Here is a 17,900-nt window from a genome sequence, read left to right as displayed (position 1 = left end):
TAGAGTTTTTGAGCTAAAACATGTCTATGCTTCTCTTTATACTTGTTCTTCATCATTGTTAGGAGAATGATGTGCTAACTGTGACCAACCTCCTAACATTATAGGTGGGGCTGATAGCTTCTGCAGTGATTAAGATTGCCTGATGCTTTCCATTGTAATGCTCATTCTTTCACTCGCAAAAACTTGTTTAATAGCTTAGACTGAAATGTTCTATGCTGGGTAGCTGCCTGAAGTAGAACTTTTTACAAAATTTCAGCAAAACGTTTCACTTACTTCTGAGAACAAAGTTAGGGAAAATACAATGTTGTTTTTTCGGTGTCATGTTCAAAGTTCTGGTGAACCCTAGTTTGAAAAATTCCAGTGCCCTCTCACACACTCCGGAGCAGTAACTTGTAATTTGGCACAATGGTAGTATTTGTGCCAAGGACACTCCTTGACATTCTTGTGAAATTCTCCAGATTTTAAAAGTAACAATATTTTCCAAAGATGCTATCCACATTGAGCATACTCCCACCTTGAACTGAACAGGATTTCTTACAGCTGCAGTTTTCCACTGGTTCCAAACCTTGCCACAAACGGCTGTTACTTCTGTGTTCCCAATGGCCTTGTCATGGGTCCAGACACCACAGGCAAGAAAGCTGACCAATTCAAATGGAAAAGCAACAAGCAGCAAGGCTGTAGGGTTCGGAAGAAATTTGGGACAACCCTGTGTGGGGGCAGACTGGAATTGGAAACTTGAAGGCAGAGTAAAATAGACAGGAAGATATATGGGAGGGGTGTTAATTGGCTCCTGGAGGTGAGGAAGGGAGAATGGGACTGGCTGGTAGGGCTGTGCAAGGCTGTGGGTACTAATTTGATTCAGAGAAGATTCACCCGATTTGGTGGCCAAATCTCTGAATCCAAATCTAATCGGGAGACCAATGAAAAGGTCCAAATCAATTTGAAACTCTCTGAATTGATTCAGAAAAGATTCGGAGAGCTTTGGAGATTTGGCCAGTGTCCACTTGCTGCTGCAGGGAGCTGGACCCAGACTCCATGCTGTAAGTAGGGGGTGAGGGAGGCATGGCTGGAGGTAGGGGGAGGGGACTATAGGGGGGCCCCCCCACCAGGCCCCATCCCCTGCCTGCTCCCCCAGCTCCCCTGAGCACCCCCAATTCCCACCCACTTTCCCAGCCCCACCATGGCTGCCCCACCTGGCTTCAGCTCCCAGTTTTTTGCTTTAAAAAAGAAAAAAAAGCCCCCACTAGTCAGCTGCTGCCAGGTGGGGGGGGCCATCTCCGCTGCCCTGCACAGTGTGAGAGGCTCTGCCACGAATCCTGAGAGCACTGGTGCACCCTGACAGCCAGCATTCCATGCTTAGATGATGGGCAGGGGCGCAGGTGAGAGTGCTGGTAACCCCCTGAGAGCACCATCTGGGGAGTGCGGACACCAGAAGTGATCCCCATAGTCCCCCTGTGGCCAATCATGCTGACCTGGAAGTGCCAACAGCATGCTGCTGACACTTCTGGGTCAGCACGATTGGCTGCAGGGTGACCCCCCCCCCCAAGTTGGTGTGATCAGCCATGAGGAACGCCCCTCCGCCCCCGTCAGTGCCACTGGCAGCAGGGGAACCATCCACCCCGGTTGCTGACTGGCCACTGGGGGGGGCAAGTGCCCTCCCTGACTCCAAAGATACCAGTCACCCATGCGTGAGGGGAGGGGCTGGGAGAGCGGGTGGGGAGTGGGGGCTCTTGGCAAAAGCTGGTGAGTGCAGGACCTTTTTTTTTAAATTAAAGAGCGGGGATGCTGGGGCCAGATAGGGCAGCCATTGATGGGGCTGGGAGAATGGGCGGGGGATGAGGCCTGTTTGATTTGGAGATGTGGCTGATTTGGCGGCAGCCAAATTGATTTGGGACAGCAATTCAAATCACTAAATTGAGTCACTGTCCCCTGAATTGGCTGAATCTGAAGCGAATACTAGCCATTTCATATAGGCCTATTGGCTGATCAAAAAGGAGACTAGGACTAAGATGCAGCTAGTGTATAATACATCTGCACAAGGGGCCTGAAATAGCATTGTACTGGGAGCCTTAATTCTGGCACTTCCTAACTTCCAAATTCTCCACTTTGCAACCTTAAAAACATTCTTTTAATATTTTTGGTGTTTCGTATATAAACATTTTATGTGCACACATATACACAGTTAAATGCAGTGATGCCCATACTGTACCCTTAAACTCTTCTGCTTGAACATGATTATTGTCCGTTCTGACAGAGATGCCATACGCCATACGATTATGATCTGTAATCAGAGTGGGGAAAAAAGAATTCAGACAATGAACATACTTTTTTCCACAGCTGCCTCATGAGATTTCATGCACTGCTTTTAAACCTCATTATAAAAAATAGACTGACTTTTCCTGATGGACAAGATGCTAAGCTAAAACTCAGGAGATCTGACACAGTCTTCCTCTCTTCATCACAAGCCATCTGGGTTACCTCAGGCATGTCTCTTCATCTCTGTGCCTCAGTTTCTCCATGTGCAAATGCAGATATTTTTAAAAGAATGTTTTCCTTTTTTGTAAACTACTCATGGAACTACTAATAAAGAGTGCTATATTGGACCTAGGAATCTGTAAGTAAATGGGATTAGGCTTTTAAATTCATATACATGGATAGTGTCCTTCACAATCTACAGTGTACAATATGCAGAGCATCATTTTTTTCTTCTTACATGCATTTCTTACTGTAATCAGGTCTTCTCTTTTATAAGAACACATAGCATTACATACTCCAAAAGCAGGATTATGCCTGTTAGTGCATAAACTCCCTGAACAAAGAACCGTTATTCTTTTACTAGCAAATTGCCCGTCAAGAACGATGGATGAATTTCAAACAACAAAAACAAACAGATAGATTTTACTTTTTATATTTATTTAATAAATATTTATACAATTTAAATAAAATAGGCTGAACATTTGAAGATACCGATCCCTTCCTGCACTTGGTCTTGTCCAGCAGACTGGAGGTGGACCCGCCCATGCTGCTGTCCAGCTGCCGCCTGCATGCCTCTTTGCTGGGCAAGAGCAAGTGCAACCTCCACACCTTGCAACAGCTTCTCACGCCCCGGGACTTACTCTGCTCCATCCCTGGGTACCTCCTTTCCTGCTTGGGGCTCAGGGCGGGGCTGCCACTGCTCGCCCACTACCTTGTGCCTCTGCCAAACTCCCACTTTTCCTCAGATGGCCTCTCCCTTTGCCTTTCTCACTGCACTGGGCTACTGGTGCCCTCCCAGGACGAGCTCAGTAGAAAACAGCTCTGGCCCCTAACTTTTTTCCCCAATTCTGAAAGTTAGGATCATCCTGATATGGTCACTAAACAAATGCTAATGTTTAGCAAAGACATTTCTCTGAAGACACAAATGTTGTCTCTCATAGTTTTCATGCTATTGTCATCTAAAGAGTGTTACGGACAGACAAACGCACAGACAATTGGTTAAGCCTTTCATTTATATATAGATTCTCAGCTCAATGCATTTTATTATTTCACATATGCTTTTTCTCTCATACAAGTTCACGGAGTTCTCCTGGGAATTCAATATGGCAGTTGGCAAGATAATGCAGCCACTCATTTCACAGTAAAAACTCAGGTAGCATCCATCCTCAAATCATTGCACAAAATGTAGACACTTGATCTTCTGGACAAGACCTACCTGTTTGTGGAACCATTCACAATGTTTAGTACAATACAGCCTTGAACTCAAACTGGAGTGTTAAAGCACTACTGCAGTACAATTACAACAACACCACCCAAGTCCAAACCATGCTAAACTATAAACGTATGAAGATACAACCACAGTTAAATGCTGTTGTTTCAATTTTCAGATGGCTTCTCCTATGGGTCTGTACTACTTTTGAAAAATAGGATCCAGTACTCAGTGTATTTTCATGGACTTTCTCCCCCATTCACCTCGAAACATATAATCACCTTTCCTTGAAACAAACCTTTTTTCTAGTATATTGTATGAGCAAGTTTACAGTTACCATTAACTTGATCATGGCTATTCAAGGCTGGTGCCCACATAACTCCACTGCAGTAAGACCCAGTATACTGCTGGTGGCCAAAATTCAGCATAGGCACCCTTTTCTGAGGCACACAGATCAGAGAGGAGATAGGCAGCACAGAAGCAGATAGGCCAGGAAGCAGAAAGCAGACCAGGCAAGGGAAGGGACTCAGAGTGGCACCTGGGGAAGTTGCAGGGCCAGTATGTGGCACACCTACCAAAAATGTTGGCCCCCAGTACACTATACATTGATGTAAAGCTGAAGTTATGTAGTGGTTATTCAGGCCTTACTTATCAGGTTTTGAATTATGGCTTACTACAAGGATACTAAGCAACATTTTTCTAGCTGCTACAGACTTGGTCTTGTCCTTGCTGATCCCACTTTAGGAAGCTTAAAGTGAGATGATCTAATGATCAGTTCTAGCCTGAGCTCCTGTTTAAATCACAAGCCATTAATTTTTCACCCAGTTGATGCTGTATGAAGCCCAATAACCCAGCAAGAAAGTTAAATAAATCTTAGTAAAATAGCTACAATTCACACTGCTGTTTCACATTTTTATTACTCAGAAATATATATACTGTTCTCACCTTGAAGCTTTTACTAGGGGTGCACTGATAGCAATTTTGGGGACCAATACTGATAGCCGATTTTTAAGAAGGTATGTTGGCTGATACCAATCCAATTTCCAATCCAGCATGGAGAGCTGTGTACAGCTGGAAAGTTGGTTGTGGTGGAAGGGAGGGGATGAGGTAAGGGGCACTGGGGCAGGGGTGCAGATCAAGGCCCGTGCTGTGAGGGAGGGAGTGGGGGGTAGGGCAGGGGCTGGGGCAGGGCAGGGCATGAGACGGGACCACAGCTTGTCTGGGGGGCATGGCTCCTGCTGTTCTGCGCTCCCTGGGAGGGCATTGGAAGGGGGTAAGTCTACCCCTCGGATCTGGGCGAGGTGTGGGAAACCTCCGCGGACTGGGGTTAGGGCTGCACCAGGCAGTTTCCGGAGGGAGCTAGGCTACACTGCACTCAGGGTGGGTGGTGGCAGCACTGGGAGAGGGCTAAGGGGGGGCTGCAGTCACCCCAAAATTCCCCATACCCCTCCATAATCTCCCCTCCTAGCACTGCCACTGCCAGCCCTGAGCGTAGCCCAGCCCAGCCTGCACTGGGAAGAGCCCGGCACACCCCCAGCCCACAGTGGCATCCTGCTCTGCCCCGTGCAGATCCAGGGGCACTCCCCTCCCCCATGATGTCTGGGTGTGCGCAGCAGTGGGAGCTGCCCCCCTTCCCTGTGCCCCCCAGACAAGCTGCAGCTCCATCCCATACCCTGCCTCTGCTTGGCAGTGCCTGCCCTGGCCACATCCCCAGCCCCACTCTCTTCCTCACTGCGGGGGCCTTGATCTGCCCCCTCCATGCCCCTTCTGCCCCCTCCATTCCACCACAACAGACTTACTAGCTACATGAAGCTCTCCAAGCTGCCAGGCTGCACTCCTTGCCATCTACATGGTGCACTGTGGCCGCACACATGCACGGGCTATTTATCGGCCAAATTATTGGCCACATCAAGCCGATTTCCAATACAGACAATTTTCTTTATATCAGTGCACCTCTAGTTTTTACTTCAAGCTTATTCCAATTAATATCCTTTTACATCTACTGATCCTTGTTTCCCCATTTAGATTATGTCGATTGGAATTTTAAATCATTGCTTTGTCACTAGTTTAATTTATTTTATTTTTTGGGGCTAGGGAAGAATATAAAAAAGGGAAATATTTTTGTTTCTTCCAAGTCTAAAGTATGTTTCTGTTACTATTATTTCTGTTAATAAATATTACATATTTTCTATTTTAGTAATCTCCTGCTTCATATTTCCGAGAGGTGAAGGGGAAAAAAAACACTAAGTATGGCACAAAGTGCTTTATTTAAAGCCTGGCTAACACTTTATTTGTAGTTGGTTCAGAAATTTTAGGAATCATGGACATATGCTAGATCATTAGACTTAGCAGTTTATAATTCACAACCATTTAAAATCTGAACATTTCTGTAGAGTTGAGTACAAAGACAGTTTTGCTCCCCTTTAAAAAATCTAAACTTTTAAATTCTCATAAATAATGCAATACCATTAATGCAATGCCATTCTAATACCAGTCAAAGTAGCTAAGAAATGAAATTGGGACCACAGTAAGAATTAATACATAATTTATGCCTACCAGAATGTGGCACATTCTCTATGTTTTGCTATGAATAATGCTGTAATCCCAATTTTAATTTTATTTATTTTTTGCATAGCACATGCTGATCTAGAAACTATGTTTCCAGAAAGACTGCTTACTTTCCTTCATCAAATGAGTTGAATGATATCCAGTAAAAAAGTGTATGAAAATGTTAGTTTGCAGTATATCATAAATCAAGAAACATTTTAAAAAATCCTACTCCCTTGAAAGCCATTTTGTAGCCCACTAATAAGAATTTAAGTCAGAGAACAGCAGTAGAGAGGAGGCTGGTTAAGATAAAGAAGCCAGTAAAGTATTTTGGTCAAATCCCAAAACAAAGGGGCAGCTCTAAAGCCTTAGGAATTTCTTTTCTCAAAGGATGGGATGCTGCTGGCAACTACTTAAAATCTAAGACTTGGGTATTTTGAGGTTCTTTATCCTTCATGTAAAGAAAAGTAATGGAAAGATACTATATGCCAGATCAGCCTGTCAATGAAACTTTCCTACCAAATATTTGGAGAAACATTTTACATTGCCATAATCTGTCCATGTGTTTGCAATCAGTCCCGTAAAGAACACACATTTGCTCTTCGTGACTTGAACAAAAGAAAAACACATTAGGTACTTTCAGAAACCACTATGTTTCCTCTGATTTGATTGCAGGAAACTGCAGGAGAACAGATTCAAAACAGTGATAGGGGTACAAAAGAAAACAGTCATACAATGTTTGTTTTGTAAAGTCCGAGATCACATGTTTATAGTAAAGGTTATCACAAGGTTTCTAAAATACATTATAGGTTTAGGAACTCAGCTGTTTCAAGAATAAAATGATGGGAATGAAAGTTGTCTGTGTTAAAATCCCTAAATGTGGGTGGGAAAGACTAGTCTTCTATATTTGAAGTCAGCATCCCTATAAAATGTATGAAGCGAGTTAAAATTTCTGTCCAGTGCCCTGGGTTAAACTGTCAGAGGTGTTCTTGTTTTTTTGGCATAAGTCTTCTCAGGTCTGTAATTCCTTGCCAGAGATCATCACATAAAAGTCATGAAAAGAACTCATCCTTTTGCTAATATTTTCATGAAAGATTTGTTGTTGATCTTATTTTATCTATTTTTTAAAAATGCATGAATATAATGGGTACATTAAAATTCAGTCTGAAGTTGCAGGGGACTGACTATAATAACATTGTTTTCCCCCTCAAATAGGATGGATCATAAGTACCATAAACATGGTATGGCAATACTGACTCCACACTTTTAGGAAAAAGGGAAAAAGCAAACGTTTGGGGAAATCAAACCCAGGATTTCATGTTCACACTAACTACTGGAGCTTGGGGCAGCAAGGTAACTGCAAGACTCAACAGTCTGAAATCGAGTTAAGAGTGTTTCTAAGACTCAGCCACTAAAATTTTTGTAACATAATGTATGAGAAGAGCTGGATACATAAATGCAAATCCTAACATTAAACAAAATATCTGACAGTGCAAATGCATTAACTGAAAAAAAATCACTTTAAAATTCTCAGGTGTTAAAGTTAGAAAATTATGTTTCTTGTAGGCTTCTGGTTTTATTAAGAAAGGATGTATTCATGTGCACGGTATGGAAAAATCACTTTGCTACAGGTGAGTAGATAAGAGAATAAAAACATCCCCTCTGTATTGGGTTGAGGAAGTTAAATTTATTATAAATGAAATATTTTTCAGGATTAAATTATTCTTTTGAACAGAAAAAGAAGGGTGGAATGCTATTCTTCTTGGCTAAGTGGTCATCTACATGGCACTTTTGGTACTTACAAACCCAGAGGAATTCTACACCCGGATACTTAGCTCTGTGCACGTGGGCAACTACATACGCATACCAAGTGGGTGAGCACAGTTGCAGCCAGGGAATGTATGTGTACCCCTTGCGGATGCACAGAGGCCTTGGATGACGACAGTGCAGTCAGCCAAAAAGACTTTGACTAGAATCAGGACCTGCTCCCCCTGGGTTAGCAGCCACCCTACTGAGCCACACATCATGTGGTTTTCTCTCTTCTCCCTGCTGGTCCATGGTGTGATGGTTAGCGTGTTGTGCTACGAAGTCAGAGGAATTGATGTTCAAACCACTACATGTGTGAGGGCAGCTAAGGAAGCCAAAGGACTTGGGCTTGAAGGCGAGCATCCTAGTCATTCAACTACTGGGGCAAAACACAAAAGCTTGCTCACTCATATGTCTCATCAGTGCACACACCCAGTATTCACATGTGTTGTTGTCAACACATGAACGGCTTACACATCCAAGACTAGAACTCCTTTGGGCTCCTAAGTGCCAAAAGTACCAAAGGCTGGACACTTGGATAACCAGGAAGGGAAAAGAATGCCACTCTAAGTTTTCAGACTTTTCACTGTCAGAGAAAACTTTCCAAATATACAAGAAGATGTGATGCTGACTTTCTGAATCAGCTACTGCTTCTTCTTCAGCAATACCTAAAAGGCTGATTGTCTTCTGTGATGTCTTACCCGCGTGCTTCGCCGGTGACAGCTTATTTGTGAGAGTTACCCCTGCTTATTTCATAGCTAACCTTCCCTTCCACTACCCACCACCTGCGGATGCGCTGAGTAGCAGTGAAGTTCTGTCCCACAGTCCTGAATCGGCAGACAAGTGGTCTTTATCATCTCTGCTGCTGCTCAAAGCTTTTACATTTTAAGCATCAGCAGCAAGAAAGCATCAGTTAGCAGTGACTAACCCTCTAGTCATTTTCACATATTATTCACAACCATAAGTCAGATTTACTTCCCCTATTCTTGAGAAAGATGTGAGGAGAAGCAGCAGTGGCAGATACTTGCTACATTTAAGAGGAAGGACTGTTAGGTAGAGGAGAGAGGGGAAGCAATGAAGGCCATCATGAAGCAAACTTTAGGGGTGAGAGAAAAACTGAATTTGCTCCACTCCGACAGCCAGGAAGGCACGTATGCGCTCAGATTTGCTGAGTACCTAGTAAGAAAAATGGAGCAGGGACAGTATCTGATAGAAATCTGCATACACTCCAGTCCTGCACTGCAGGGGGTAAACAGTCTGCAAGGCACTGCTAATGCACCTTGTTAGCAGGAACACTTTAAAAATCAGCTTCCCGCTTGCAGTTGTCCAATGATTTCTCTCAAAGCTTTTTTTTCCAGTGTTTTAGAAACTTCTCATCCTGGGACAAAAGGACTACATTGTAAAGAGGGAACGGGGAGAAGGGAAAAAACATATTCTGAAATATAATGGAACCAGGGACTGGGTTGCTTGGTGCCAGACTTCCTATTTGACCATCTGCCCTGCAGTATAACAGGTTTAAAATTCCAGCTCCCTGACAAGGTATCCTATCAAAAAGACCCAATGCACTGTTTACTTCTCTGCTCCAATCTCAGAGCCACACACATTAGGCTAATCCTCTATTTTTCCTGCTCATTCAATTCCTCTAAGCAGACAAGAATTTGAAGCTGATTAATAAGAATAGTATTTAAAAACTAGGGAGATGGAGGGTGCATATATGTAAACAGCTGGAACACTTCCTCAATGGCAAAGTCATTTAATGCTGCCTTCACAATTAGTATTAAAAGTAGTTCTTTATTATTAGCACTCAAGTTACAAATGCAGACAATATACTACATACTGCGTTGCCTAGTTTAGCCAAGTGAGTCAGAAGAGAATTCTCACCAGTTTGACAACCATCCAGGATGCCTGCACTAGAGGGAAGGTTTCACTTTCCAGAAAGAGGAAAGGATCAGGAAAAAAAGTGTCTTCTTCAGACATTCAGATTAGAGTTGTTAGAGAATTTTCCTTTCTAGTGGAAATTGAAAGAATCCTATATTTTGTAAATATAAAATTTAAATTGTGGGGACAGAAGAGGTCTGCTGATTAATACTTTCAGATTTTTGCAAAGCAAGTCTTTTTAAAACACCAGGCAAACAAAAAAGACATTTATTTTCTACTAAAAAGGTTTACACCATATAGATGTTTAGTCCTATTCTGCTTTCACAGGTCAGTAGGATGCATAAGTTAATGGAGGGGAGGGCAAAATACAGCCTGAAGACCAGATCCAGCCCACCAAAGGATTCTATCTGGCCCACAGCAGGTCCCTCAGCCTTGCCCAGCCCAGGTGCAGGGGCAGCCCAAGCCATGGAGCATGTGGCCAGTCCCACTGTCCCTGGGTGTGTGGCAAGTAGGAAGTGGCACAGACTAGGCTTCCTGGCAGCTCCCATGGTGGTGCTCCTTCTAATTGCCACTGTCAGCATCTCCTCTGCTGCGGCTGGACCCAGCCACCACCCAGGCACCCTGGCCTGTCACCAGCACACTGGCAGGGGTGCTGGACAGAGCAGGCAGGTAGGACCTCCACGGGGAGCAGTCTGGGACCTCCGCAAACAGGGCATGCTTGGCCAGGTTGATGGGATGGGGTGGCAGGTGGATGAGGAGCGGTGTCTGGGAGTAGGATGGGCAGACAGGAGCCAGGATCATGGGACAGTGATAGTGTGGGGCCCATGGTAGAGCCATGATCTGCTCCCCACACATCCTTGCCCACAGAATCTGCACTTGTCACAGGAACATGTGGGGAGTGGATTGCAGCTCTGCCTCAGGCCCCAGCCCCACCCTGTAACTGACCCGTGACCTGTGCCCCAGCCAGCTGACCTTCTCCATGCCAACCTGTGGCTCATCCCATCTGCCCAGCCAAGCATGCCCTACCCACAGGGGATCTTAACTCAGTCTCCATGGAGACCTGCCCACCCGCATGCTCTGTCCAGCGACCCTGGAAGTGGATGCGGGGTGGATGGGCCTGTGCCCAGATAGGATCAATTGCCTCCCTCCCTTCACCCCACACCAGGCTGGGTCAGCAACTTCCCTCCTCACCAGGCCCTCAACAGCTAACCAAAACTCCATAAGCGCCTCTCCACCCCAAATAATTGCCCATCCCAGCTTAACATATCAATCAAAAGCTAAAGAATGACCACTGCAGAAAAATAATGTCGAAAGAAGGATTAGTTAATCACAGCAACTGAGGAAGTACTGGTTACAGTTCATCCAAAGCTAATACATAGTTTGACATTTAATAGCATCCTTCAACATTTTGAAACATAAATCAGTTTTGTCATTTATTTTATCCTGTTGAATCCAATTTCAAATGCCACATGAGAGGAGCAGTATGCAACAATGTTATCAAATAAATTACATTAAATTTTTTTGTCAACAAATCATAGTAAGAGAAATATACATTATGATAATGTTAATAAATGTTTTTATATTACGATGTAATATATATAGTATACATATATTGTGGCATGTGAATTGTACCGAGGGAGCTTGCAAATATAATTTTTTCCATTTATAAATTTTCAATGTTTTGGTACAGGATAGTTTTCAGAGGAAATTTTTCTGCAGGCCTTCACGATGTTTCTTTGTAGCAGAAAACTGTCATTTAAGTGCACAGCAACATTATCCTCAAGATACAACTGCACAGCCAATTGCTGCCCCTGTCCCAAAAATAAGTCCCTCAACAACAAGAGAATCAAGCAGAGGGTAATGATAACTACATCACATTTACTGCATCAGCACTATGCAGGAGTGTCATTCCATATTCTCACACATGATGCGAGAATATTATCAATCCCACTTTAGTCTCAAGGGGTGTTTATACACGTTCTGGGAGTGGGGGGGGGCACTTTAATTAGAGCAGCTCTCAAAGAAATGCACAGCAACTTCTTTGAGAAGTTCCAAATGTCAAAAAGTCTTTGACATTTAATAGCATCCTTGAACATTTGAAACATAAATCAGTTTTGTTATTTATTTTATCCTATTGTCATATCTATCAGCCTCCCCTATGCTGAAAAAATGGCAGCGGGGGTGCTTTAAAGCTCACTTAACAAGCTTTAATTAAAGTGCCCCTGCCACCATTTTTCAGAGCAGGGATACGGATACATATGACATTGGAGCACAGTCATTACCATGCTTCGGCAGACTCAATAAAGTCTTCTCCAATGCACTGGAATTACAGCACATTGGAGCAGCCTTAGTACATGTGTATAGGCACCCAAGGTGCTTTCCTAAATCAGGGCCTTCAATTCATGTTTAAGCTTAACTGTGAACTTAACTTTCACTGACTATCTGTAGGGCCCATATGCCATCCTAGGGCCAGAAAGCAGGCATAATGAAAAGCAGAGTGGGTAGGAGGGGGCATAAGTGAATAATAAAAATAGTTCTCCTGGTTTCGTTTTCAGCTACAGATATTGCCCCTTAGCAATCTTCAGGGTTGTAGTGGCTGGGCCTGTGGAGGCAAGAAGCTACACTGCCAACAAGCTCATGATGGCCAGAACCAGCATGAAGGTGGTGGGTCCCTGTATGATTAGGCCTTGCCATTCCCTGGATTCAATACACATATCTAAGTAACTGTTAGATCTGGGAAGGGCATTTAGTAGTTTTCCCAATATACAAGTACTACATTTCCCAGTAGGATGCCAATAGTTCTATCACTGTTACAGATTAACCAGTCAAGAACATTGCAACAATTCACACTGAGGTATATGTTGCTGTGACTCTTCAGTTACTATAGACTGCTCCTGTGTCTTTTGAACCATTTGAGATTATGTCACTGTCTTGGATACACGATATTTATTGCAGCTTCCAGATATGGGGCTACCTATGGGGCACCATCCTGAAATTCATTTTACATTTGCCCAGTTGTGGCTTGCATCAGGGTAGAGTGCCATTGATTTAAATGGGACTCCATGGCAGCACAGCCATATATACATATATGTACGTACATGTACACACACACTCATGAACTACAAATGGTATTATCAAAGCCATAGTTGGTAAGTGACTGAGACCTCAGTTCTGTAATATGTTATGTCCACACTGGAGGCCATCTGCACAGGGGCAACTGCATGTAGAGGCAAAATACTTTAATTTAAAAAATAATTCCACAAGATTCATGACTAAATTTGCATATGAAAGACAGCTAAATCTGCTAATTTTGTTGTTGGATTACAATCCAATGTTATTTATTTATTTTACTAATTTTTATTTTGTTTTGTCTGGAAACTTGGAAACACATGCACACAAATCCCTAATGGAAAAAGCCTCAAACTTGAAAGACTTATGCATGCAAGTAATATGTAGTTAGATGTCAAGTTCAGTGATTTGCTGGTTATGTTCACTGCTGTCTTACAAATCCACAAACGAAGTGCTGACAACAATCTAAATGCTATAGGATTTGTCGCATAGTATCTGAGTTATTCCAAAGAACCCAGCTTCTTGAGAGATGCATTATCTTACTGCATATAAAACAGTTAAAAATATTAGTCCTCTATTTCTTTTAGGTATTAAAAAGGAAAGTTCTCTTCCCCTCCCCCACCTCTGAAGGAAAAAAATATTAAATTTGCTAACTTTGTACAAGATGCAGATTTTAAAAGTCTGGGGGAACTCTATACCTTAACAGGTATAATTAGACAAATTATGAATACTATAAATATATATTTTAAATGATCAATTAAAAAAAACAAACTTTCAAACAAGTCTACTACTGTTCCTGTTCCCATAGTAACCAATGGGGACTTAAAGAAAATGGGGGATGGTGTTTTAAACTAGTCAGTGTCTCACAAAAAAGCCTATTTTCCAGTTTTCTAACACTTCTGCTTGAACTCGGTTTCCATAGCAACAATGTGGCAGCCCAGTTGTGGGACAGTTTGTAAATGTAATGAAAGCCTAGTGCTGCAACTGCACTGGCTTTAACTGTTGCCCATTTTAAGATGCAACACTTCTGAAGGCTGTATGTGTTACTATTGTTATGAGCTGCCCTTGAAAACCAGTAAGTCACTACAGGAAAAGAATTTGTCAGGTTTCCCTCCCTCCCTCTGTATTTCCCTTTTAACCATAAAATGATGTGAAGAAGCAAAAACCGTTTTAGTAAGCACATTAAGTTCTGATTACTCTGGATAGCAAAATACCCATCTGTTGGTATCTCTTTTTTATAATACTTATCCATAATATATTTTAAATTAGGTAACAATTTCAGTAATAGTGATTAGCACCAAGACCTACATCATCAGCTGTTACAGAACTCTTTTCAAGTTCAAGGTACTACACCAACTGAGATACAGGCCTTGATCATTTAAGATTGCAAAAGAGTTGGGAAATTGAAAGCTACACCAATTTTTTTTTCCTAAATGAGAGCGGAATATCAGATTTCTAAATTCATATATAGAAGTTCCTAAATAAAAGCAGTCTAGTTTTCAAAGGGGCCAATTACATAGCAGAACTTACTGAAGTCAACGAGAACTGAACACTTAAAAGAAAAATTGGGAGGGGGCAGGGAATCATCAGACCACTTATTTAAAAGTCTAGAAGAGAACTATTTGGCTCTAGAGCTGCAGCTAGCAACCGTTTAAGGCTGTGAGTTGAATAGACCCAGTTCAGGTCAAAGACAAGCAGTAGGCAGGCAGTAGGACCCAGCTGCCACCAGCACTTTTCCCCCAGTGACAGCATGGAGAAAGTGCACTCAGCTGAAACCCCCTACCACTGAATGCCACCAATGCTCAATGTCCGTGGGGCTGGGGCAAATGGTACCATGGAGTGAATCCAGCCTGCAGCTGTAGGTTGCTGACCCTGCTCTAGAGATTTTTTTTTCTAAGCAAGGATTGTATTTCCAATCAAGGCCCAGGAGCATTTCATTATAATTTTGCAGTATTTGTATAAAAACTTTAGTTTTCAATTTCTACTAATTCAACAAGGCAAGTATTTATCTACTGATAACAGATGACAACTGTGAAGTTTCAGAAATTAATTGCATCTGAAGTTCCAAGTACAAAAAGATCCAACCTTTCCTCCCTCTAATACATGCAAAGCTGAAAAACACTTTTCCCGCTCTGATTTTATAAAATTAGTTCCGTTGTTTTTGATTCTCTGTCCCCCCCCATCTTCTAAAAAATGTCATGCCCCATAGGAATATGGGACAAGATTCCAAGTCTCAGAAACTTGTGTTTTAAAACAACACATTTCCTCAATCTCATGCACATGGCCACAAATATGAACATAAATGTTCCCCTAGACCAAAGCTTTGCTTGTATATCTGTTGTTATTTAATGAAAGTTTGCATAATTGATTTCACATTTAAAAACCCAATTCTACAGGAAGATGACTGAAAGCACAGTCTGCAACTGTAAAGGTCCATGATGCTAACTGAGGTCTGCACAAGTACAAGAATCTCCCCAAGCCTTTCCCCTGCCCAACTTTTCTTCCCATATGCCTGCCATTACTGGATCAGAGTTTCAGCTTCTAAGGCACCTGAAAGGCTCTAAAGCAAGGGTTGGCAACATTTTTGGGCAGAGTGCCAAAAAAACCTTCAACCTCGACATGCGAGGTTGGCAGTGGAGATATGAGGGGCCCAATGCTTGCTGTGCTAGCACAGCCCCGGCCTCTTCCCCACCATTCGCCCTGAGGCATGCTTACCAAGCAAAATGCCTTCATGTGCCAGACTCCTGTTCCAGGGGTTAGCTGCTCCTGCTTTAGAGGTGCCACAACACCCAGGTTGAGAAAGACTGTTCAAGGGAAAGAATTAAGTTTCTAGGCTAAAGATATGTTGACTCCCACATTATTGCTTTCTTCCACACGTGGAATGACACTTCAATAGCTATTCCAGCTCATCTGAAAGAAGACATTTCCTGATTTTATGGTAGTTTTTCCTCAACTAGTCCTTCCAATCCATATTTGATCTGCGTAGGCTGATTATTTTGACTGTGGAGGGTGAGTGAAGAATATGTTCTGACTTCTAATGCCAAAAAGGTACCAGACTTGTGAGGATTATACAGTGCAAGTGAATTTTAACTAGCTGAAGGGCTACTAAATATACCATATTCACTCAAATAGTCTATTTAAAGGTCAACTTTGAATCAATAACAGCAGCCCTGACAATCAGCTGAGCTTGCCACTAAAGAAATATATAGACATAGATACATATTTCTTTAGGGAAAAAATAATTTCAAATGATTGATCTGTTTTATATTAATATTATAATGCTCAGAGAGTAATTCTGGGATAATCTGTGGGATACGTTTGCAAAGCTTCATACTGACATTTACCTGCTCAATTCCCATTGAGTGAGAAAGTACTGAGACTTCAATCTATGAGACACCCTTACTGAATCAATGGAAGTGTTTCATAAGTATCAATGGCAGCATAGCTCTTAAATGAAATAACTCTGGGCCCTGCTTATCTTGCTGGGGTGATCTGACCCCAGCAGACTTCCTGCCCCTTGGGCAGGGGGCTGGACCTGATGGTCTCATGAGGTCCCTTCCAGCCTTAATGTCTAGGCATAATGCTTTGGAAATATAGGAGCCTGTGCTGATAGTTCTCTATAATTCAGTAGTTTATTTCTAAACCTCTAACTTCCAATACAATCCAAACATGCATTTTAAGATTGCATCCTGCATAGGGTTAAACTGGCACAGTGGAGCTAGTGAAATACTGTTTATATGTAATTTTTTTAGAACTAACAATTTATACCAAGTTCTCAACTGATACAGACCGATACAGATTCCTATTAGTTCAATGGAGCTGTGCCAAATTATACCAGCAGAAAATCTGTCCTCTCTGGTATTAAGCATAAGTTAGGCTGTACTGAAGATATTTGATTGATCTTATCATAATTTTGTTCAAAGTGTAACTTAACTTTGAACTTAACGTGCAACTTTGATAAGAATCAAGAGCATTCAAGAACACAAGATGTTTTGGCAGTCAAAATTAAGGAGAAGTGGAAGAGCTTAATTAAAAGTTATATCCTGCATTGTTGTTATTTCAACATGTACCACATGTCCCTTTTATAAAGCCATTTTTTTTTACGTTAGGTACAGACAGAAGGGAAATATCATATGGTGATTTTGATCAGTACATATTCCTGTCCTGAACAACAGAGGACAATAGTGCAGGACAAACAAGAATAAAAATAGCACAGTAGTTTGCTTTGTATTTCTGTCATGTTGTAATATTAAACAGTGTGATCTTCACCTCTCAGCTTTTGAGCAAAAACACATGTTGCTAAAGATGAAGCATTTAAAACATTTGGGAAACACTAGTTACCAAGCAACTCTTTGCTGCTCTACTTGAAAAGGGGGAAGAGTTCAACAAGTAGACTAACATTCATCATGACTCATTAACTGGCCCAGTTTCACAGAACTGAGTTTTGAGGTCTCGTCTACAGGCATTCAAACTCAGAAAGCAGTAACAAAATGAGAGAACAGCTTTCCCGCTCCCACAGAGACAAAAAAAGAAAAGGCTGAGATTTTTTTTTTAAATGCCGAAAGACGAAGTAGCTGGAGAGAGATTAGTATGGTGAGACAAAGAATACGGAGCCAGATAAATTATTTGGCTGTGAAGGGAGAAAGACAACTCACATTTGTAAAAGAAGTCGTTTAACACACCCTAAAAATAAAAACATCCAAAAAATTACTTTTGCCATTCCTATTTGTGATTTAAGATCAACTCCCCTTCATGAGGGCAAGTTTTATACTGCAAGGAAGCAGTTGATCAAAAGTGCTGTACTCAGATTACTTTATGGGTCACAGTTAATGCCAAGGTAACATTTATAAGCAGTTTAAAGCAGTGTTTTCCAAAATGTTGATACCTGGGACGCACTTTCTCTGGATTAAAATTG

General features: G+C 42.1%; 1 protein-coding gene across 3 annotated transcripts in view; it reads right to left on the bottom strand.

Moving 5' to 3' along the window:
* Positions 1-17,900, bottom strand: part of JAM2 (junctional adhesion molecule 2) — a 50,448-nt gene that overhangs the window by 18,945 nt on the left and 13,603 nt on the right. For all 3 annotated transcript variants that reach the window (XM_019528773.1, XM_019528771.1, XM_019528772.1), the window contains exon 2: positions 2,210-2,281. In XM_019528773.1, coding sequence (XP_019384318.1) covers positions 2,210-2,281 — 72 coding nt within the window. The remainder of the gene's footprint in view (positions 1-2,209; positions 2,282-17,900) is intronic.

The sequence above is a fragment of the Crocodylus porosus genome, unplaced genomic scaffold (genome assembly GCF_001723895.1).
Source record: "Crocodylus porosus isolate Cpor-Errol unplaced genomic scaffold, CroPor_comp1, whole genome shotgun sequence".
Taxonomy (NCBI): Eukaryota; Metazoa; Chordata; order Crocodylia; family Crocodylidae; genus Crocodylus; species Crocodylus porosus.
The sequence above is the reverse complement of the archived record's forward strand: the minus strand, read 5'-3'. Positions and strand labels throughout refer to the sequence as shown.